The sequence below is a fragment of the Motacilla alba genome, chromosome 8 (genome assembly GCF_015832195.1).
Source record: "Motacilla alba alba isolate MOTALB_02 chromosome 8, Motacilla_alba_V1.0_pri, whole genome shotgun sequence".
Classification (NCBI taxonomy): Eukaryota; Metazoa; Chordata; class Aves; order Passeriformes; family Motacillidae; genus Motacilla; species Motacilla alba.
The window spans coordinates 30,679,854-30,700,862 of record NC_052023.1 but is presented as its reverse complement, the minus strand read 5'-3'; the positions used below and the strand labels follow the sequence as shown (position 1 = coordinate 30,700,862).

The 21,009-nt window shown below is 54.5% G+C and overlaps 1 protein-coding gene across 1 annotated transcript; it reads left to right on the top strand.

Annotated features, from left to right (window-relative positions):
- Window positions 1-708: 708 nt before the first annotated feature.
- On the top strand, window positions 709-2,162 carry IER5 (immediate early response 5). The gene has a single exon (XM_038144940.1). The coding sequence runs from the start codon at window positions 842-844 to the stop codon at window positions 1,547-1,549; it is 708 nt and encodes a 235-aa protein (XP_038000868.1). The 5' UTR covers window positions 709-841; the 3' UTR covers window positions 1,550-2,162.
- Window positions 2,163-21,009: the final 18,847 nt, after the last annotated feature.

Below are 21,009 nucleotides of genomic sequence, written 5' to 3'. Positions count from 1 at the left end.
CCACTTTCACAGCTACAGCCCAGTGATGTTCCAGTTCCCAGACAAGGTGCTCCAGTTTGCCATGGTCCCCAACACGCTTGGAGATGCCCTATTTGTCCTCCCCTGTAGCTCTTCCCAGTCCTGTTGTGGATCTTGTCTCTGCCCTGGGCTTTCTGGGAGCTTCACTGCCAGACCCCTGGAGCAGAATTCCATGTGGCAGCTGGGCAAGCACAACTTTCTGCTCCACATCAGACCAGATTTTCCCTGAAATCCTCACAGACACACTTTGCCCTCCAGCCATCACCACCACCAGCTCCTCACTAGGACGATAGGATCCCAGACAAGGGGCTGAAATTGTGGGAAACATTCCCAACCTGACAAAAGCGAGGCTGCGATGGGTTTGATTTGTTTTGTTCCGTTTGTTGTTTGGTTTTTTTTCTCTGCAAGGAATGTTTCAATGGCTTTCCAAATTCAAAATTCCCCCCGCTGCCCGCATGGGGTGCAGCGAGCCGGGGGTGCCGCTGTGGGCCCCACCCCGCGCGGCGCGCTGGCGTTGCCGCTTTAAGAGCCCTCTCCGCGGGGCGAGCTTTCGAACGCGCTGCCCTGCGCCGCCATTGGTCGGCGCGCGCGCGCGGGGGCCAGCCGGCGGTTGGAGCGGCCGGCGGCGGGCCCTGATTGGCCGAGGCGGGGGCGGTATAAAAGGCGGGCGGGCGCGTGGGCTCGCTCAGTCTGCGGCGCGAAGGGGCGGTGTGCGGAGCTGGAGTGAAGCGCGCATCCCCGCTCGGCCCGGAGCTTTAATTGCTTGGTTTTTAAAAAAATTTTTATTTACCCCCCCCCCCCCCTTCGCCCACCTGCTTTCCCCATGGAGTTCAAGCTGGAGGCGCATCGCATCGTCAGCATCTCACTAGGCAAAATCTACAGCGCGCGGGGCCAGCGCGGCGGCCTGAAGCTGCACAAGAACCTCCTGGTGTCGCTGGTGCTGCGCAGCGCCCGACAGGTCTACCTGAGCGAGCCGGGCTACCCGCCCGAGCCGCCCCCCGCGGCCGCCGGGCACCCCGAGGAGGAGCCGCCGCCCCGCACCGCCGCCTGGGCGGCCGAGGAGCCGCCGCCCCCGCAGGACGAGGCGGGGAGGGACTGCCAGGGCCCCCGGCCGCAGCGCTGTTGCTGCGGCGAGAACCGCGGGGGCTGCGCCGGGGCCTCCCCGCCGCCGCACTGCCCCCGCAAGCGGAGCGCCGGCGAGCGCGGCCAGGCGGGCTCCCCGGTGAAGAAGCCCCGCCGCGAGGAAGAGGAGCCGCCGCCGCTGCCGCCACCACCGCCGCCTTCGCCGCCGGGCGAGCAGGAGGACATGGAGACGGGCAACGTGGCCAGCCTCATCAGCATCTTCGGCTCCAGCTTCTCGGGACTGCTCAGCAAGGAGCCCAAGGGCCGCCGGCGACCGCCTCTGGACGGCGGCGAGGCGGCGGCAGGCCCAGCGCCCGCCGAGGCGGCGGCCGAGCCGGGACAGATATGCTGCGACGAGCCGGTGCTGCGGACCCTCAACCCTTGGAGCACGGCCATCGTGGCCTTCTGATGTCCCGGCCGCAGAGACTGGTTGGTTCCCCGCCGCGGGCCGGGGGGCCCGGAGGTGACACCCACCGAGCGCCGCTGGGCTCCGGCGCCGGCCAGACCAGGCGCCCTGCGCCGCCGCACGGGAGGGACCGCGGGGCAGCAGCGGCAGCACTTCCCCGTTCCCCGCCGGGTCCCAGCTGCCGACACCCGCCCTGGGAGCGCCCCCGGTCCTGCCCTCCCGGAATTCCCCTTCCCGGCAGAGCCGCCGCCCTCCCCGGCGCCCGGGGGAGGCTCCTCGGCTGCCGCCTACCCCAGGGGCGCCCCCAGCGGGTGATATTTTAAGCTTGGAAAGTATTAAGTTTATTAAATAAAGTGTCTATTTTGGAAAGGTTTAGGTCAGAACTATTACATGGTGCTTTTTAAAAGTGTTTATTGAGAGGAATGAAGTTTACAGACGCTCTGATGGAAAGTCCTTGAGCCTGTTTGTTAGGCTTGCTAACTCCCGGTCTTTGTTGTATAAAGGCTTGGGGCTCCTGTAGGGAATTTTGTACAGTGTTCTCCTTCAGTGATGTATCATGTTTTGTATAAAATGTAATTTCTACGTGTACAACACGTATTAAATATTTTCGACTGTATGAGCCTAGTTCCTGTTTGTGCCCCACTGGCTCGAGGGGGAGGAGGGCAGGCAGCAGCTGGGGTGTGGTTCCGCATGTCTGCGGCTGGATCCACCCAGCCTCGCCAGAGGCTTGGGATGGGTTGGTGTCCTGCTCTTCTGGGAGCTGGGGAAGAAAGGGAACTTATGTCAGGGTGTCTGGAGTCCTTCCCGGGATCTTCCAGGTGCTCCTACTGCTCTTCTGGCTGCAGGCTCTTCTCCTCAGGACCGGAGCTGCCGTGGTATTTGAGGTCTTGCTCTGAAAGTACCTAATGTGCAGAGTCACTGTCTGTGGGTGGAAAGCGGTTGCTAAATCCCAGAGGAGCAGCTGGGTGCAGTCTGACCAGGCCTGTGGTACAGCTGGGCTGAGCGCTGGCCTCCAGCATTGCCTGCTTACAGATCTGGATTGGGGCTGTGCGAGTGAGATTTTACCCAGTAGAACACAGCTACTGCTTTGCAAGAAGTGTTTCTGTCCCTCTTCTTTGCTGTTACTTGCAGAACAGTTCAAATGATAAATACCAGTTTGGTTTTTTTTTGTTCCCTTTCATTATCAGTAAAACTATAACTGGGTTAAAGTTCCTGCTGTTAGGGGTGGGGAGAAAAGTTTGGCCTCAGCTTCACAGTGAGTGGAGCGCCCCAAGGCATTGTAATTAGACTGAATTGTGGGGGAATTTTTTTTTTCCCCCTGCTTCTTGCTGGAAGATTCACTAGAGGCTTCTCTGCTCCTAATTAATGAACTTTTCAACTGGGGTTTGCATCTCTGGCAAGTCAAAGATGTTTGTGTGCTGTGAAATGCAGCCTGGGATATCTGGCTGAACCTTGTGAACCCGTTTTTGGGGAGAGCATGAGAAGTGACTGGTGTGAGGTTTTTAGCACCTTGGACCTGTGAGAAACTGGAAGTGTTGGGCTGGGTCATCCCAAAGCAGAGGGATGGGAGAGATTAGGAGAAACTGCCTGGTCTGGGGTGGCTTTGAGGCAGCTCTAAAACTTGGTGTACAATTTAATAGCTCCTTATTCTTGGGTAAAAGCAAAAGTCCTGCTATCTTAATTTTCTAGGTAATTGCACCTAATGGTGACACAATTTCAGTCTGGTAGACGACGCAAGGAAATGGGGTGTGATGAGACATTTCTTTTCACTCGCTGACCTTTGGGAGGTGATGGGAAGGTGCTGTCCCTGCTTCCCTCCTACAGGTGCTCTCCAGGAGAACCCTACACTCCCACTACTGTCTCAAGGGAGGCGAGGAGGATCTCTCCAGTGAGAGGGGAATAGCTGGAGAAGGAGGATGGCTACACAGTACTATCTCCCGCAGCTCTCCTGCTCTTACAGTCAGAAGCTGGGCTGGAGGATGGGAACAGCCTCCTGCTCCAGCACAGTTTCCTTCCCAAGGTTTCAGTCCTGCTCCTTGTTCACCAGCAGCATCTCCATGGAAGTGAATTGTTTTGCCTAGCTTCCAAATCCCAAAAATGGAATGGGGGCACTCCTGATCTTGGCATTTCCAAAAGTTTTCTGGGCATCCAACCCCTGGAAGATCACCTGGTCCTGCTGGTTTGTGGGACCCTGGTGTCCCTACACAGACAAAACCCCACCTCCCTCTGGCACAGAGCGCCCAGCAGCGCTCATATCTACTCTGTCTTCCAGAGGAGAGTTGTGCAACACCTTAATTGCTGCTGGCCTCTGCCAGCAGGGCAGAGACTGCCCACAGATGCCCACGCAGCTCCCTCAGGCTCGTGTGAGCTGCCGTGGAGCTGCCTGAGGAGAGCGAGTTCTCCCTTCCCAGCTCATGGCCATGGAGCCGTGTCCCTGAAAGACCTGGCCCAGGTCCATCTGCTGTGCTGACACATGCCTTGTTTGATCCCCTGGCTGGGTTTTTACAAAGTGTGGGGTTTGCTCCCTGTGATGTGCATGTCCCCAGGGAGCCTCTGGCTGCTGTGGCTGAGAGGGACGGAAAAAATAAAATAATAATAGAGATGTGATAGCTGCCAGTGACCTCTGCTGAGGGGTCTGGACCAAACCAGCCTCAAATGAAAAAGACCCCTAATAATGGCACTGTGTTACTTTTGGAATCAATTTTTCTGCGCTGTTTGATTTTATGTTTTACTCATCCAGTGCCTTTTTAAAATTTTTTCCCCAATTCCTATAATCACTTTTATCTAAGCTGGGTTTCTTTTCCTTTGTTCATCTCTGTTCTGTTGTGCTGCTTCTACCCCTGGACTTTTCCTTCTGCTCATAGAGCTAGAGATGAGTCTGATGGAGGGGACAGCTGAGCAACGACAGGGAATGAGCTTGAGCTGAGGCTAATGACCCAAACTCACTGCCCAGGCCAATGATGAAGGAGGGAAGTGCATAAAATAAGCCAGATAAAAATAAAAACTTCCATCACTTGGGACAGAGGGTGGCTCCTATGGAAACTGCCTCACCGGGTCGAGGAGGAGATGACTTAATGGGAAGATGGCAGGATCCTACCTTTCCTAGAATAGTAACGAGCTGCTGGAAGCGCTCGCCTCGGCTGCTGTCCTTCCCCCAGCTCGGGTCAGGTCCCGTGGGAGAAGAGAAGTGCTGGGAAAATCGTTCAGCACAGCCGGAGGGTGGGATAGATGCTGGCAGAGGGAGCGTGGCAGCTGGGCTGCCAGGGTGATGCTTGGGAAGGAGGGCAGGCAGCGGCCTTTCACTTCTCTCTTGCTGTAATCATCCAGGAGCAATCCCTGGCTGTGGCTCTCCTCAGGGATACCTTCTGGGGAGAGGGAGTGACTTAAAAGCGGCTCCCGCCAATAAGGCAGTGTCGAAGGTGTGAATCATCCCGGCCTTTAAAGGTGTCTGGCTGGGCTAGGTGCTAGCAGGGGCTGGGGGAAGCCCTGGGGGCTGGGAGCCGATGGGCAGCCAGGGGCTTGCAGGAGCTCCACGTTTCACTCCGGCTGCTCTCGCTCCTTCCTGGCCTGATGCAACCCGGCCATCCTTCCTCTCCTGGGGCATGGGAAGAGGAGGAAGGCCCTGCACACTCACTGCTGTAGCATCCTGTCTCAGCGCTCAGGAATCCGGCTGGCTGCTGAGAGAGGGGCGGGAGGCAGGCCAGCAGCGGGGCTGTGCCTGCTGGGGCCTCTCCCTGCTTGGGGAGCCCGAGGGTACCGGAGCATCCCCGGGGGCTGCACCTCTTGGGGTGTCTCCCTGCCCTGGAGCATCCCTTGGGGCTACATCTCCTGGGGTCTCTCCCTGCCTAGGGGTACTAGATCATTCCTGGGGGCTGTGCCTCCTGGGGTCTCTCCCTGCCTGGGCAACCCGGGGACTCCAGAGCAGCTCTGGCAGGAAGCTTTGCCAAAGGCTGAACCCCAGGGTTTTTTTGGGGGGAAGGAGGGTTGGGGATGTACTGTGGCACAGTGCTGTGTGCTTAGATGATAGCTCCAAAGACTGAGGAGAGGCACGCCTGGATCTCCCGTTCTGCTGCAGGGCTTGCATCTGTCTCCAATGTACTGTGCTTGCCAGTGATGCTCTGCCAATATATATTTAGGGTGGGTGGGTGGGGGGACCCACCCTCAATATAACCCCCCTCCCTGGTCCCCACCGGGTTGGGGGGCTCTTGCAGGGGAGCAGAGAGAGGCTCCGTGTTTTCCTGGGCAGGGTGGCCCAGCCCAGGGGAGGGGGAAGGCAGTGGAGCTTGCTGGCAGGGCTAAGGCTCATGGAAAACTCCAGGGCTTCTTCCAAGGAGGATCCTTTGAGAGGCTGGAACAGGGCAGAGAGAGGGGTTGGCACCATGAGGTGATGGCTGCAGTGGGGAGAAGCTGGCTGGAAGGTGCCCAGAGCTGCCTTGGCAAGGAGGAAACCCAACAGAAGAGATTTATTCCTGGCCAGCATGGGTTCCTGGAGGCAGGGTCAGGGCCAGGCGAGCACCGGGATGAGTGGCAAACACAAACAACTCCCTTCTCTTGGTCTTCTGGTTGTGATTTCTGCTCCTGACATGCAAATCCTGAGGGGCCCCCTCCCCTCCCCTCCCTCCTTCTCCCCAGCTGGGCAAGGGCTGGTCTGGCCGCCTAATGAAATGCAGAGCTGCTTGGGAGAGCAGGAAAAAAAAAAAAAAAAAGGCTCTGTTCGAGGTTTTGTGCCTCTGGTTTCCTCTGGCCCTCTCTCCCAGCGGGGAGATTTATAGGTGATGGAGCCTGGGGAGAGGGGGAGGGAAGGGCTTAGAGCTGCAGGCAAATAGTCATCGTTTATTTCCCAAGCACTCATGCGAGGCAAAGGAAAAAAAGGGGAGGAGAGGGAGGGAAACTGCCTGGGCAGGGCCGAGGAGCATAATTTACTGGAGCTGAGCTCTCCCTGTTTCTCCCAGTGGCTCTGAGGCAGTGTTTGAGCACTTTGCACACCAAAGGACCGTCTTTGAGGTAGATGCCCTCTCCCTCTATCCCAACTTTCCCATTTTCCCTCCCTCCTCCCTTCCCTCTTGGGCAGTGGGGTGCTGAGAGCTGCCTGCAGGCATCTGGGCTGGCTCTCGTGGCCCAGCATTCTCTTCTCAGGTGCAGCCAGTGGGGGACACCTCATCCTTTTTCCCTCTCCTGCAGCCACAGCCAAGGAGGCCAGCCAGACCTTTCCCAGGCTGGCAGAAAAGCAGAGGTACCCATTGTCACTGACCCGTTTTCGGGCACCTGCATGCCCCAAAAGTGACATGCTGTGGCCTGCCTGGCTGCAGATGCATTTGCTGCCTGCAGCTACCCCGGCTCAGACCAGCCTTACACTTAAGCCGGGCTTTAGGCTCTGCAGCAGTGCCAGCAGCGAGGTGTCCCCGTCCTGCGGAATGCTCTGGTGTGCTGCTGTGTGGCAGGGTGACCTCCTGCTCGGCAGAAGCAGCCAGGGCTGTCTTTTTTCATGCTCGCTGCTCTGGTTGGGACCGAATGTGGTTTCCTAGGGGGGAAGGTCTCCTCCTCCTCCTCCTCTTCCTCTTCGCCTCTGCTGACAGCGTCTGATCTCAGCTGTCATCCCTGGCGGTGCAGGGGATTAATCTGAGCCTCGGGACAGGTTGAGGCATGTCCAAGGCGGAGGAGAGCTTCATGCGTACAGACACAGAGGAAGGAACAAAAACAATTCCCAGGGAAATATTTTCCTGCTGCTTTTCCTGGCAGCGAGCAGAGCAGGAGGAAAGATCTTGCTTTAAATTGCTTGCAGGAGAACTCCAGCCGGGGATCGGCTTTCCCTTGGCCTCCTGCACCTCGTGAAGCTCAGCCCCCACCCCAGACCCACACAAGGGATGGCACAAAGGGTGCTTGTCAGATTAAGAATCATTTAATAATGTATTTTGTAAATTTTTTGAATTTTGTAAAGTGTAATTAAGGTATTTTTTAAAAAAAGGTAAATAGATAATACAAATTCATTTCCCAGAGGTGCTCAGCCCCCCAAGGTGCTGCTCAGCATCCTGGGCTCTGCTGAGCCAAGGTGAAAATTTTTTGAGTTTTTGGTATTTAAAAAAAAAATGTAAACAGATAATATAAAAGTAAATAGATAATACAAATTCATTTCCCACAGGTGCTCAGCCCCCTGGGATGCCACTCAGCATCCCGGGCTCTGCTGAGTCAAGGATTGCTCTGACTGCTGCTGCCTGCCAACCTCTGGCTGCTCGGAGCCAAGCGAGGAGAAGGAACCTCCCCAGCACAGAGCAGGGTCCGCTGGTGGACTCTGCCCTTTGCCTCCTCCTCCTCCTCCTCCTCGTGTGCTGTTTGCTTTGGCAAGCCCCAGCCTCCACCCTGCCAGCGGAGCCCTGCGGTCCGGGTCAGGCGGAGCGGGGGGAAGCAGCGAATGGGGAACAGGGAGAGAAATGGAGAAGCTGGCTGGGCGGATGGGACACGCCGGCCCCGCTGTGAAGGGCAGGAAGGACACGGCTCGCTCGGAAATCTGGCGGGTGGGCTGGGAGAAGCAGGAAAATGGAGAGAGAGTGGGAAGCAGGGAGCATGGCTGGAGTGGGATGCAGAGGTGGGAGCCGCAGTGCTTGGTCTGTGGTGGTCCTGTGGCTGTCTGCTCCTCTCCTGGAAGCAGCAGAGGATGCTGGCAGTGTGGCACAGCAGCAGCAGATCCCTCCCAGTGCTGTCCCTTGTGGAGCTGCGGTCCCAGCTGGAGCGTGGCTGGAACATCACTAGGAAAAAAAGGGAGGCAGTGGCTGTTTCAGTGTGTCCCTCTCCGTTTCTCAGATTTACTCCTGCTAACTTGGGCATCAAGCAGTGCACTTTCCCAGCACCTGTGGTTCTCCATGCCAGCGGCTCCCATCCACCAGGGTGGTGGCAGTGTGTGTTGGTGGAAATGCCAAGGCAGCAGCCAGGGCAGGATGCAGGTTTGCCCCCAAGGCACGGTGCTGAGGGCACCAAGTGTCCCTGCCTTGCCTCCACAAAGGAGGCTGTGGGAGCAGTGCAGTGCTCTATCTCCATGGCAATGGGACTGCTGGTTTTAAAGGCAGAGGAAATTGATGTGGTTTTTTTTCGGTTTTTTTGGTTTTTTGGTTTTGTTTTTTTTTTTTCCCCCAAAACTGGCCCAGTGCAGTTTTACAGCAGAGTGCAACATCAACAAGAATCTACAGTCCTGTGGGAATGGGCAACTTGTGAGGGGCAATGGGACACCCTCACCTCTGTGGGGTGAGAGAGAAACCCCTGGAGCCCAAACTTGCCCCCAGCCCAGGGCTGAGTGGATGGAAAATCCTCAGATCAAGGGTGTGGGGAGGGCAGAGCTGACCACTGTTGGTTTGCAGCCTTGTGTGCTCTGCTGGGAATGTTTGACCCCGTGTGCCCGGGACGTGATGGGGAGGCTGGGAGGAGCCACATCCGGAGGAAGGCACAGCTCCCATGGGAAGCCAGGAGGAACGGAAGGACGGACAGGGGAGGGAACCCGGACTTTTCTTCCTGTCCTTTGGAACAGGTTTCCCAGATAAATGGATGCCCTATCCCTGGAAGTGTCCAAGGCCAGGTTGGATGGGGCTTGAAGCAACCTGGGATAAGAAAGTGTCATGCACATGGCAGGAGGATTGGATCTTTTAAAGTCTCTTCCAGCCCAAACTGTTCTATGATTCCTCCCTCTGTGGTGTGGCATGGGTGGCCAGGGAGAGTTGCAAAACCCTGTGTGGTGTTTTCAAGCAGGGATTTACCCTGTGCCACACTCACCTTCCCAGCTCTGGCACCCGGCAATGGCCATGGCAGCATCCAGCACCCAGCATCCAGCCTGTGGAACTTCCTTCACTGCTGTGTCCTTGCCCTGTGGCTTTGCTGTTAGTGGCAAGCAAATATCAGCAGGATGTAAACCCTGGATGGAGGGAGCTGGCTATAAACCCCCCTGGATATTCATGGTGTTGTTCTCCATCCCCTCTCAAGAGTGTGGCTCTGTCCTTAGAGGACAGCACTGCTGAGACAGTCGCAGTTTGAATTTTTCCCAGCCTTGTCCTTGTTGTGGTTTCCCAGGAGGAATTGTTTTGTGCTAAAGGGCCAATGTGCAGGGTGGTGGCCAGGGTGACACATGTCTCGTGCTTGACCTTGTCTCCCTTTGGTCCTGGCAGCGCTCCCTGCACTGGGCTCACTGAAATTCCCTTCCTGGAAACAGCAAAGGAGCGAGTGTTTGCCTTCAGCTTGGGAGGGTGTGACGTGATGTCCCTGGTCAGTGGCCAGCTGGGGAGGGACCAGCCACGCTGGGCTCACAGCAGTGCCACAGGGCTGGCTGTTGCTGCGACAGCACCAGGACGCTTCTCAGGGGGGCTCACACCCACGCAGGAGGGAAGGCTGTTAAAAATAAACAGGGTGCAAAGTGGCAGGAGGAAGGAGCCACCTCGTGTCCACAAGGAAGGGAGCGTGGCTGTGCTGCCTTGCGAGCTGAGCACAGAGCCGGGCTCTGATCTCAACCCTGCCATGCTGGCAAGGTCAGTCCCCTCCCAGGTCACCCCAGTGCCTCACTGTCCCGGCCACAGCCCTCTCCTTCCCTCTCAGCTCCAGTGGAAGCCCGGCATTCCCGGTTCTGTGCCCGTGGCGCTCTCTGGAGCTACAGAGCTCTGGGTGCGGAGCTGGCCGTGTCCTCGGGGTGTAGAGAAGCTCCGGAGCCCCGGGGCACGGCTGGGTGCTCAGCCGTGCCTCGCTCAGTGCTTTTCCTAGCACAGCCCTGGGGGGAAGCAGCCGCGCACCCTCTGCGGCTCCTGCCCACCCGGCCATGCGTCACTTCGTGTTAGATCTCGAGTGGAGCAGGCTGGAGTGACCTTGAGAGATGCTGTGAGGTTCCAGCCTTCCAGCCAGCCTGGAGAGAGCCTGGCAAGGGATGAACCAGGCTTTGCTCTCATGGAACTCAGCCCCCATGAGATTAAGTGGCTGTCCTAGCCCAGACCTCACCGTTTGAAGGATTTGTTTGAGGTTCAGGGATCTGGGAGATCTTCATCTAAGGCAGTGTTACCCAAACCCAGTTGCATCTGTTCAGATCAGCGGTTGGTGTCTGGAAGGACACGCCCAGGGCTGACCAGCCCAGGTGCATAGCTATCATAGCCGGAGCCAATGGCCTTCGGCTTGTCCCTACATGTACCTGCACCATGATTCACATCTCCTGCTCGAGACCAATGAGTGTGCACGGAAATCAGGGTGAATTCTTCTGGCCGTGCTGGGGGTAGGAGACTCATCATCCTCTGTCCTGCTCCTCCTCCTCTGCCCTGCGAGTTCCCACCGTGGCAGTCAATGGTGCTTATCTCCATAGGAACAAGGGCACTGCCCATCCATCAGCAGATGTGCTTCAAAGCGCCCCGGCTCTGCTGGGAGGGATTGCAGTGACAGCCCGATGCCTCTCCAAATGCACTGGCCAGCTTCTTGTGCAAGTAAGTGCTGAAAGCTCTGTCCCTGCTTTGGGGACAGGTTTAGTGCCAGAGTCCCCTGGGAAAGTTGGGCTCAGCTGTGGCCACCCTGGGATGCAGCTCGCTATGGAAAAAGAGGCTTCAGTGACAAGAAAAGCGTCAATGCCATCACTACCATACAAATGTCACCTTTGGGTGTAATCCTTGGTGACTGTGTCCTGCTGGTGCCTGCTAAGCCCTGACTGAGATGTGGGGAAAAAGCAGGACCTAGTTGGAAGCAGGATCTCCTCTTATTTCCTTTCCTTGTGCAGCAAAGCCCTCTCGTGGAAGCTGGCAGTAGCTTGCCAGGGAAAATCTGGCTGCTGCAATGTGCTGCCTCTTCCCGGGGGATGCAGTCTGCTCTTTGTCACTCTGTCCCCTGGGGTCTCAGCCTCAGAGGAGGTGGGACAGACCCAAAGGTGCCATCACACCCCTGAAGTGCCCATCTGCATGTCAGTGCTGTGTGACTGTGTTCCATCCCATGGGGATTCCCAGGTTTTTCCAGGGAGCTGCTGAACCTGCTCTCTTGGCTGTGTTAGAAGATGCTTGGCACCTGGAACCCTCAAAGAAAAAAAAAAAAAAAAGAAAAAAAATAAGGTGGGGGAAATGGTTGTGACTTTGGCTTTCTTTATGCACTTGTAAGGATACCACAGGACACCCCCAGCCTGTGGCACTTGGCACAGGGATATTGGTGTGTGGTTGTTCCAGAGATGGTGCTGGCTGGATCTGCCCCAGATCCCACGCACATCCCCAGAACCTTGGCAGGGATAATTCCCTGGGGCCAGCAGTGGAGGGAGTCAACTTCTTGTGGGGTGGCCTGATGTGAAAGAGGCTCAGAGATGAAGCCAAGCCAAGGTACAGCATAAACACCAGTAACCCCCAACCTTGCTGGGGCAGATGTGCTGGCTGGGAGAGGGGAAGACATTGGGGTGGGCCCCTGCTTTGCAGAGGTTTTCCTGCCTTCCTACAGAAGGCAATGGCAATTTAAAAAAAAATTTTTTTTGTTTGACTAGGTTGGAAGAGACCTTCAAGATCATGGAGTCCAACCCAACCCCAACACCTCAGCTAAACCCTGGCACCCAGTGCCACACCCAGGCTTTGTTAAACACATCCAGGGATGGTGACTCCACCACCTCCCCGGGCAGCCATTCCAGAACTTTATCACCCTTTCTGTAAAAAACTTTTCCCCAATCCAACCTGTGTTTCCCTTGGTGCAGCCTGAGACTGTGTGCTCTGCTTCTGTCAGTGCTGCCTGGAGAAAGAGACAAACCCCACTGAGCACAGCCACCTTTCAGGAGCTGTAGAGAGTGATAAGGTCACCCCTGAGTCTCCTTCTCTCCAGGCTGAATGATCCCAGCTGCCTCAGTCATTCCTCACAGGGTTTGTGTTCCCAGCCCCTCTCCAGCCTCGTTGCCTCCTCTGGATGTGTTCAAGCATCTCAAGGTCCTTCCAAAACTGAAAGGCCCAGAATTCCTCCTGGAGGTGCAAGGCTCATTAAGAGGGTGAACATGGACAGGATGGTGGGTGACTTTGTGTTACTCTTGGCAGGGTCCTTGTCCTGTCCCCCATCACTCTCTCAAGGTAACACTTTATTTACTGCAGTGTATCTTGGCTCACCTGGGAGTATCACAGTGGTCCTGGGTGATGGGATGTTGCTTTCACCTCTCTTCACCTGCAAAGCTGGGTCCCAACTGCTCTCACCTGGGCATCCCACCCACACCCTGCACTGAAGGCTGCATTTAAGCTCAGCCCAGGGCTCTTAGTTCCTAGTTTTGCTCTTTGGGGGAGGTTGAGCTGTTTTGTTCCTCTGAGGCTCCCCTTTGGCCCTGCCTGGTGCATGAAGGCTGGGGGTATGGATCAGACTGGAGTAGCAGCTTGTCCTGGGTTACAAGATGTGGCTGGGGGTGTGTTTTCTTTTGCCATCTGTCAGAGCTGGGGCAGTTACCCTCTGTTAAAGGGGCAGTTTTCTTTATCTCTCCCACAGCCAATCCTCCCTACCCTACAGGAGATCTCTTCTGTTCATGGGCCATTAATTATTAATTATCTTCTGTTCATGGGCCAGTTGAGTGTCCCTGCATGGCTGATCAAATTCCATCATCCCATGGGGAGATGCTCCACCCAGGGCAGGAGCCAAGCATTCCTACCTGGATACAATCTGAGCCTGGGAACAGCACAGCAGCCTTTGCCCACTGCATTCCCAGAGGAGCAGCTTTCATCTGCCCTGCATTCCCAGAGGCAGACCAGGCCCTCTCCAGCAGCCCTGGAGCTTCAGAGGAAAACTCCCCCCTTGTCCAGGATCCCTGCTCCAGCAGAACCACAGCTGGCACTGCAGGAGGGCTGAGCCACCATGGAATGGCGCTGCTGCCACCACCCTGACCCACAGGGGGTCAGCTCCTGTTCTGACTCTGGCAGTGGTTTTCTTTTTTTGTACTATTGCATTTGTATTTTTATTTTTCCTGATAATGAACTGTTATTCCTGCTCGCATATCTTTGCCTGAGAGCCCCTTAATTTCAAAATTATAATAATTCAGAGGAGGGGGTTTACATTTTCCATTTCAGGAGAGGCTCCTGCCTTCCTTAGCACACATGTGGCTTTTCAAACCAAGACACATCTCCCCTCCTTGCTCTCCTGCAGCACCCAGGGAAGGGGATATATCCTCCTTAGGAACCCCTTTGGCGCTGCTGACAATATTGGGTGATTTCCCAGCCCAATCCTGGCTCTGTTCTGGTGGTGGGTGAGAAGTGCTTTTGTGTTTTGCAGGCACTGATACCTCCTGACCACCAAACCCCATCAAACCCCCTAGAGCTGGGATTTTTCTTAGCACTGCTTAAGCACTTGGTTCCCTTTGTCCTGGCTGAGTTCAATTTCCCCTGTTGGGTATGTTTAAGTAATTTTCTTGCACTTTTAGTGATGCAAAAATTGTTATGCTGGCTGCACTTTCAAATTCTCAAATTGTAGAGTTGCCACCCCCTTGCCTCACGGCTGATGGCAGGCTGTGTAAATATTTAGTGTTTCTGCTCCCCTGGCAGCAGCTTCTTGGTTTTCCCAGCCCACCTTCTCTGCTGTTGCCAGCAGGGACTTGTTCCTCGGGCTCTGGGGGCTGACTTCCACCCTGCTGGGGGTGATGGGTACAATATTACTGCTGTATCCTGGTGGGGAGTGGGTGCAGCTCTGTGCTTGTGTGTGTGTGTGTGTGTAGCAAAGCAGTCGCCAGCTTTGCTTTGATTTTTTTTTTTTTGGTCACCTGGAAAAGGTTTTTGTGGCCTGGTGAAGCTGGTTTTGGTTTTCTGGTGGAATGCAGAGGGGAAGCAGGGCTGGATGTGGACTTGTTTGCCTTGGAGCAAACTTTGCTGCATACTCTGTAAGACTGCAGAATATATGATAGTGAGTTAGCATCACAATAATTTAAGCACAGACCCTATACTTTAGTAGAGAAAAAATTAAAAGAAGAGCTATTTTATGCAGCAACATATCTGAGAATCAAAAAAACCAGGCTCTTCCAAACTGTTCCCTGCAGTAGAAATGTGCTTGTAAGAATACAGAAGATCCCCGCTGCCCGTTTAGCTCGAAGCTGTGTGCCTTGGAGATTCCCCCTCGCCCCGCCGAGCTGGGAATGTGCATCGTCCGTGGCCAAGCCGGCAGATGGGGCTCCTGCCCACGGTGAGCTGTTCCAGAGGAGGCTGGAGAGCCGGGCAGGCACTGCTGGGGTGCTCCAGGGATGCTTCCTGACCCCAGCCCCTCCTAGAGAGTTTTTGCCTCATTGCACAGGCTTTTTCTTTTTGCCTCCTTCTTGTCTCACAGCAGCTGAACTCAGCATTTTCTCGAGGCTTTCCTTGCTGTGCTGAGCCTGGTCACACACCTGGGCACACTTGGGGTGAAAGAATCTTCAACCTGGCCCCAAGCCACTTCTGAGCTGCTCCTGGCCATGCACTGGGGTACCCTTTCCCCTTGGAGGGATCCTTACGGTGGAGTTGTGCCAAAAATGTAGGATTTATAAAGCGAGTTATCAAGTCTTGGTGTTGTTTTTTCTTTTTCCTGGGCTGGGGGCTGAGCTCAGGTCAGGACAATGCTGGAGTAGAGAATCTCCTCTGCTGGCACTAGAGCATGGATTTGCTGCCTGTTTGGAACCTTCTCCTTCTCCTTTTTTAAAACAGAAGTGGTTTGCAGCTGTGCACTTGTGATGGACCAGAGGGAGGTTTAGATCAGGAGGACCCTGTGTGTCATCTTGATTTTTTTAAGATTTTCCAAGCTTTTTGATGTTTACATTCTTGTAACGAATTTTCTCACACACTTTATGTAAATAACTTATTGTTTTGCATTCCTTTATAAGAGAGAAATTTGGTAGACTGTTGGTTTGTCCAGTGTCATTGGAGAGGCGGTACTGTTACCCTCCAATCCACTGTCACTTTTAGAAATCTGTAAATGTTGGAATCAAAAATTAAATAATCCCTTTTTACCCTGAAAGCAGCAGTGTGTGTGCATCGTGTTATTTTGTGTCCTATAATGACACCTGTGGATGAATGCTCGTCTCCTGTGCTGTCCCCACTGCTCCTGCTGTGCCTGAGCACCCCACAGCCTTTTGGGATGTCCCTCCTGGCTTCTTTCCTGCTCTCAATGCCTCCAAAGGCATCTCCTGGCACTGCACTCCAGGGTGCTCCTCTTGATGCCTCAGGTTTAGCTTTTATATTTGTCCCATTCCGTGCTGCTTTAGTGTGTGGGTCTGGGTTTCATATCAGGGGATGGTGAGCTCTCTGCACAGAGCAGGGAGACAAAACAATTCCTGCTCCAGCTGGGGACCAAGGACAAATGATCCAAATCTCAGGCCCAAGGGCATAAACAACGTGGTCTGAAGAGAGAAAAACAAGAAGGATGGGACTTCTTGGGCTAAAGCTGTAACTGGACAATTAACCCTAATATGCAAATGGAGCAGAACTTATAAAAGTGTCAGACCTCATGACCAGTCAACCATTTTGTGACCATTTTGGTTCATCTTGGGTGTAGCCCTGGCTGGGCTCTTGTGCTGCCCAAGGTGGATCTATTGACGCCTCGTAATAAATCCCTACTTTATTCTTTAACTCCATCCAGTCTCTGCTCTAGGTCAGCCTTCACAAGGCATCACTGCCACTCTCCTGCCAGATGTCCTGTGAGCATCCAGATGCAGTGTTCACTTTAATTGTTCAGCAACATCTCTGATCAATAGATCACCCTCAGCCATCTCCAAAGTAATAATAATAAAAAAAAAACCCTCCTGGGTGCTGAATGAGTTGGTGGAGATAAATGATTTTCTCATTGCCTGGCTCGAGCTGTAAAACATCCTCTCCCAGGCGTTGTCACTCCTTGCTCCTGGTTCTCATCCTGCTTTACATCTCCCTGGGGACAGCTCTGCTCCAAGGGACTTGAGGAATGGCCTGGAGCTCTTGGCCCAGCTGGGAGATGATTGTCAGCATTGCTGCCTGGAAATTGCTGCAGTGCTCTTGGAAGGGGATCAGGAGTACTCCAGGCCCCATCCAGCCTCTTTCTGGCAGGCAGGGGAGGTTTGGGACAGGTCTCCTTGCCAGATCCATTCCTCCCTGAGTCGTGATGCTGGAGATTCCTGCTGCCATCAGCTTCCCTGCTGGGTGCTTTCTGAGGTGAGGGAAGAGGAGGTCTGGGGAGTACCTGGAGCTGTTTCTCTGTGAAATCACCAGTGACTCAGAGAGGGGGTGTGGGAATGACTGGATTTTGGATTTTATGTGAAGTCTAAGGGGCTTCAGCTGGAAGCAGCAGGATCCAGATTCATGGAGCTGTGTGATGCTTGCTGCAGAGAGCTGTGGGTGCTTAAAAACCAAACTAATTCTGAGCTCAGGTGGTGAAAAAGTCTGGAAAGAGAAGACTACAGAGGGCTATGAAATAAAAATGAATTTGTCTGTGCTCTGCCACCACGTTGGCAGGCTCTGAGAGCTGGGGGGTCACAAGAGGTGATGTCATTGCCCCACATGGGGCTGGGGATTGTCCAAATGATGCTGCAAGGGGAAGCAACTCATTCTCATTAGGTGGGTTTAAGGCCTCTGGTGATGTCATAGAATGCAATTAGGCAAATTGGGGAGGTTTGTGCCTTTCTGCAGCACAGGGAAGGGGATGGAAGGCAATGAGGTAGTGGGTCACTACCCCATCCCTTTATCCTCTGAACAATTCTCTCTGGCAGCAGTTGCGGTGGATTTGAGCAGTCATTTTTCTTGGCTGCTGGGCAGAGTTGATCTTCCCTCCAGAAATCTCTGGGAAGGTTTGCTCATCCTCATCCTCATCCTCATCCCTGGCAGTGCTCAGGGTCTGGGGTGGGACAGGCAGCTCATTGAGCTCCTCGGGAACGTAGGGAGGTTTGGGGTTTGCCTGGTGATCCCCTTGTGTACAAAGAGGGGCTGAGAAGGGCTGGATGAGCCCCAAATGTGGGCTTTGAGGGAATCCAGCTCCCTGCCCTCCTGTATGGCTCCAGAGATGGCCAGAGCTTTATCCAGAAAAGGCAAACCCCTTCCTTGTGCCAGCCATCTTCAAAGCCACCATAACCTCCCCTGGCTGAGAGGGACTCATATCTCCTTGATTTCTCTCTGATCTGACTAAATGTCTTGGTTTGAAAAGCCAGGTGTGTGCTGAGGAAGGCAGGAGCCTCTCCTGAAATGGAAAATGTAAACCCCCTCCTCTGAATTATTATAATTTTGAAATTAAGGGGCTCTCAGGCAAAGATATGCGAGCAGGAATAACAGTTCGTTATCAGGAAAATTAAAATACAAATGCAATAGTACAAAAAAGAAAACCACTGCCAGAGTCAGAACAGGAGCTGACCCCCTGTGTGTCAGGGTGGTGGCAGCAGCGCCATTCCATGGTGGCTCAGCCCTCCTGCAGTGCCAGCTGTGGTTCTGCTGGAGCAGGGATCCTGGACAAGGGGGGAGTTTTCCTCTGAAGCTCCAGGGCTGCTGGAGATGGGCCTGCTCTTCCTCTGGGAATGCAGGGCAGAAGAAAGCTGCTCCTCTGAGAGCAGCTTTTAATGGGACTGCCACCAATATCCTGACCCACAGGGTGTCAGGTCCTGTTCTGACTCTGTCTGTAGTTTTTTTGTTTGTTTGTTTGTTCTCCCTGAGAGACATTTTATCCAATCCCCAGGCAGCATGGGTGCTCTTTCCTGTGTGTGCTCTTTTCTTGCTTTGTGTGCAGCTCCCTTGAGCCCTCACTCTCAATTAGCTGTGTGCTGATGAATCCCACAGGTTAATTGCTTTTGTGTATAAAGGAAAAAAAACCAAAACAACCAAACACCAAGGAGATGATCTGTCTGTTGTTCTAAATTCATCATGCTTTGGGATGAGTTCAGGGCTGTTTCTGTTGGTTTTTGTTGCAATGAACCACTCTGAGCTCCCACCTCTCATCCCAGTGCTGCTCGCTCCTGAATCCTTGCTCTTCTCAGTCTCACTGTGGCTGGGATCTCTGCAGACACCCCTTGGCCTGATGTCCTGGTCTGTTCCTCCCTGTCTCCCATGGAGCTGGAATTCCTTCTTGGAATTCTTGTTGTAAACTCCCTGCACCTTGGGAAGTGTTTGCAACACAGAAGCATTGGTGTATGTCTTGTGGGATCTCCCAGGGACTTTTAAAATCATCCTTTTATTATTAAATCTGCTTTTGTTGCTGTAATGGGACTATTCTGCTGTTACTTTGACCTTTCTTAGAGATGCAGGTGATGTCTGCTGTGGCAGCATCTTCTGGCACTGTGGTGAGACCCCCTCTTTGCAGCTGAGAATTTGGGAATCTTTTCCATATCTATTTATGGATCATGGCAGGAACTGCTGTGTTTGGCACCTGAGGTGCTGAAAGCCTTCAGACTGCTTTGTGTGGGGGACAGGAGGAGCTCACGTTGAGGGGAGTTGGATGAAAATTCCGACTGCACCAATTTAGTCTTTCTTCAGCTGACAAAACAGTTTTCCCCACTAGGAAATTGCTGTGCTTCAGTACTCAGCTGTCTCAGACAGCAAAGAAAAGCTGATTATTCAGCATGGGAATTCAGAGTTAGGCTCTGGAGTGCTCCCAGGGTTGAAAACCTTGGTTCACTGAGGTGTTTGACCTGAGCTGCATCTCTCCCCTCAGCACCATCAGTGGATGGAGGTTGATCTGGAGCCTTGTCCCAGTTCTCCGCCTGCTGGCACAGGGACCTGCAGCTTCATTTGCCCCCCCAAACCCTCAGTGCCCTCCTAGGCGTGCACTGAAGCCCCCCAGACACGCAACAAATGTCTCTGAGGCAGCTCCTGGTGCTGAGGAGGGCTCTGTGTCTCCTGGCCTCTTGCACCTTTGCAGTGGCCGTGGCACCCTGATAACCCAAAAGGACTTTGCAGCTTCATGGTCCCACCAGAGCCTGGCTTACGGCTTCTGCAAGCTCTGCTTTGCTCTGCATCCTTTCCCTTGGCAGCAAAGCGAGGAGGGACAGCCCAGGAGTCCCAAAGTGGGAGGAAAAACTGGTGCCAAAGCCTTTCCCTGCTGTGCTGCTTCCCCAGTCTGTGGGCAGAGGCTTTTAATGGGCACTCTGGGTGGTGATGGCTGCATCCATCTGCCTTTCAGCTGTAGCAAGATGTCCTGTCACCCTCTGTGCCTGCCAGGCTTTCTGCTGTATTGGGGTGTCCCTCTTGGCTGGTTTCTCTGGCAGCAGCTCCTTGCAGGCAGTAATTAGCTGGAAGCTGGAGCACTCGATGTTGCAGCTGAGATAAAGGGGAGGGGACCTTGGTGCTGCCATGTGCCACCATGGTAGGGGGACCAGACCTCCCCCCCAAGCTGCCTGAGCTCTCTTCTGGTCCTAATTACAGGCTGGGCTGGCAGGATTTCTCCCAGGGTGGTGGAGATAGCAGGAGAGGGCTCTGGAGCTGTCCTTTGCTGTGCCACTGATGCCCTTATGCCAGCTGGGGCTGAGCTGGTGGGGTGAAATAGCATTTTTTTGGGGGAAATGCTCTTCTGGGGCTTTTTTCCCAAAGGGAATGGGCTGTGTGGTAGTCTTGAAGGCTGGTGGCAGCTGTGCCCAGCCTCATCCAGGGAGGGCTGTAAGGTGCTGAGAGGTCTGGGGGTGCTTGTACACCCATCCTTCAGGAACGTGGAGGCTGCACAAAGAGCACGGGCTGTGGAGAGAACCCCAGGCTGCATCAGGGCAGGCAGGTGAGGTTTGGGTGGCAGGGGCCAGGGGCAGGCTGAGGGGTCTGTTTTGCCCTGTGATGGAGAAATGGCCTTGGGAGCGTTGGCAGAGCTCCCTGGTTGCCAGCTGGGAACCATGAGACAAAAATCACCCCCCTTGGTGTTCACTGCAGAGAGAAGGGGACAGGAAATGAATATTCTCACTGAGCTCCAACCAAGGGGATAAGAGAAACAACAGGAGCAGGAAAAACCAGGAGAGGAAGTGATTCATATGTTTAATTCACCCTCCAGTTGCCATTATCCCATTTTATTCGAGCTCCATGGCAGCACTGGGGGCCCCAGCTGAGATCTGTGTGCCACATGTGCTCAGCCTGGGCTGGGAGGTGCAGTGAGGAGGGCCAGGAGCATCCTTCACCTGCAGGAAAAGCAGATCATGGGGTGGGGGAGCAGCTCTGCTGCTCTGAGCTTTCCTCCTGATTCCTCCCCAGAAATGGGCAGTGAGGAGGGAAGATGATTCCCTGGGGGAGGCACAAACAGCTTTCTATAAATCAGTCTCCATCCCTGCATGCTCCTGCTGCATCTGGGGCCATGCTTGGCTCTTTCCATCACATCTGTTGGGCCTGTGACAAACAGCTGGGTCATCTGCTGCCCTAAACCTCCCAGGTTTGCATTTGGGAGCGGCAGCAGTTGTAGCCAAGGTCCCCCTGGGCTGGCAGCAAGGAGGGCAGCTGCACCCCAGCTGTGCAATGGGAGCTTCAGAGCAAGAGGAATGAGGGATCTGCTCCCCATAATCCCCATATTGGGCACTGGGGAAAGGGCTGGAACTCAAAAGAGCACCTCAAGGCAGTGCCTTGTGCAGCAAACATTTATTT

What these genes read in the sequence shown, in the direction of transcription:
- IER5 (XM_038144940.1), top strand. Translation starts at nt 842, where the DNA reads ATGGAGTTCAAGCTGGAGGCGCATCGCATCGTCAGCATCTCACTAGGC.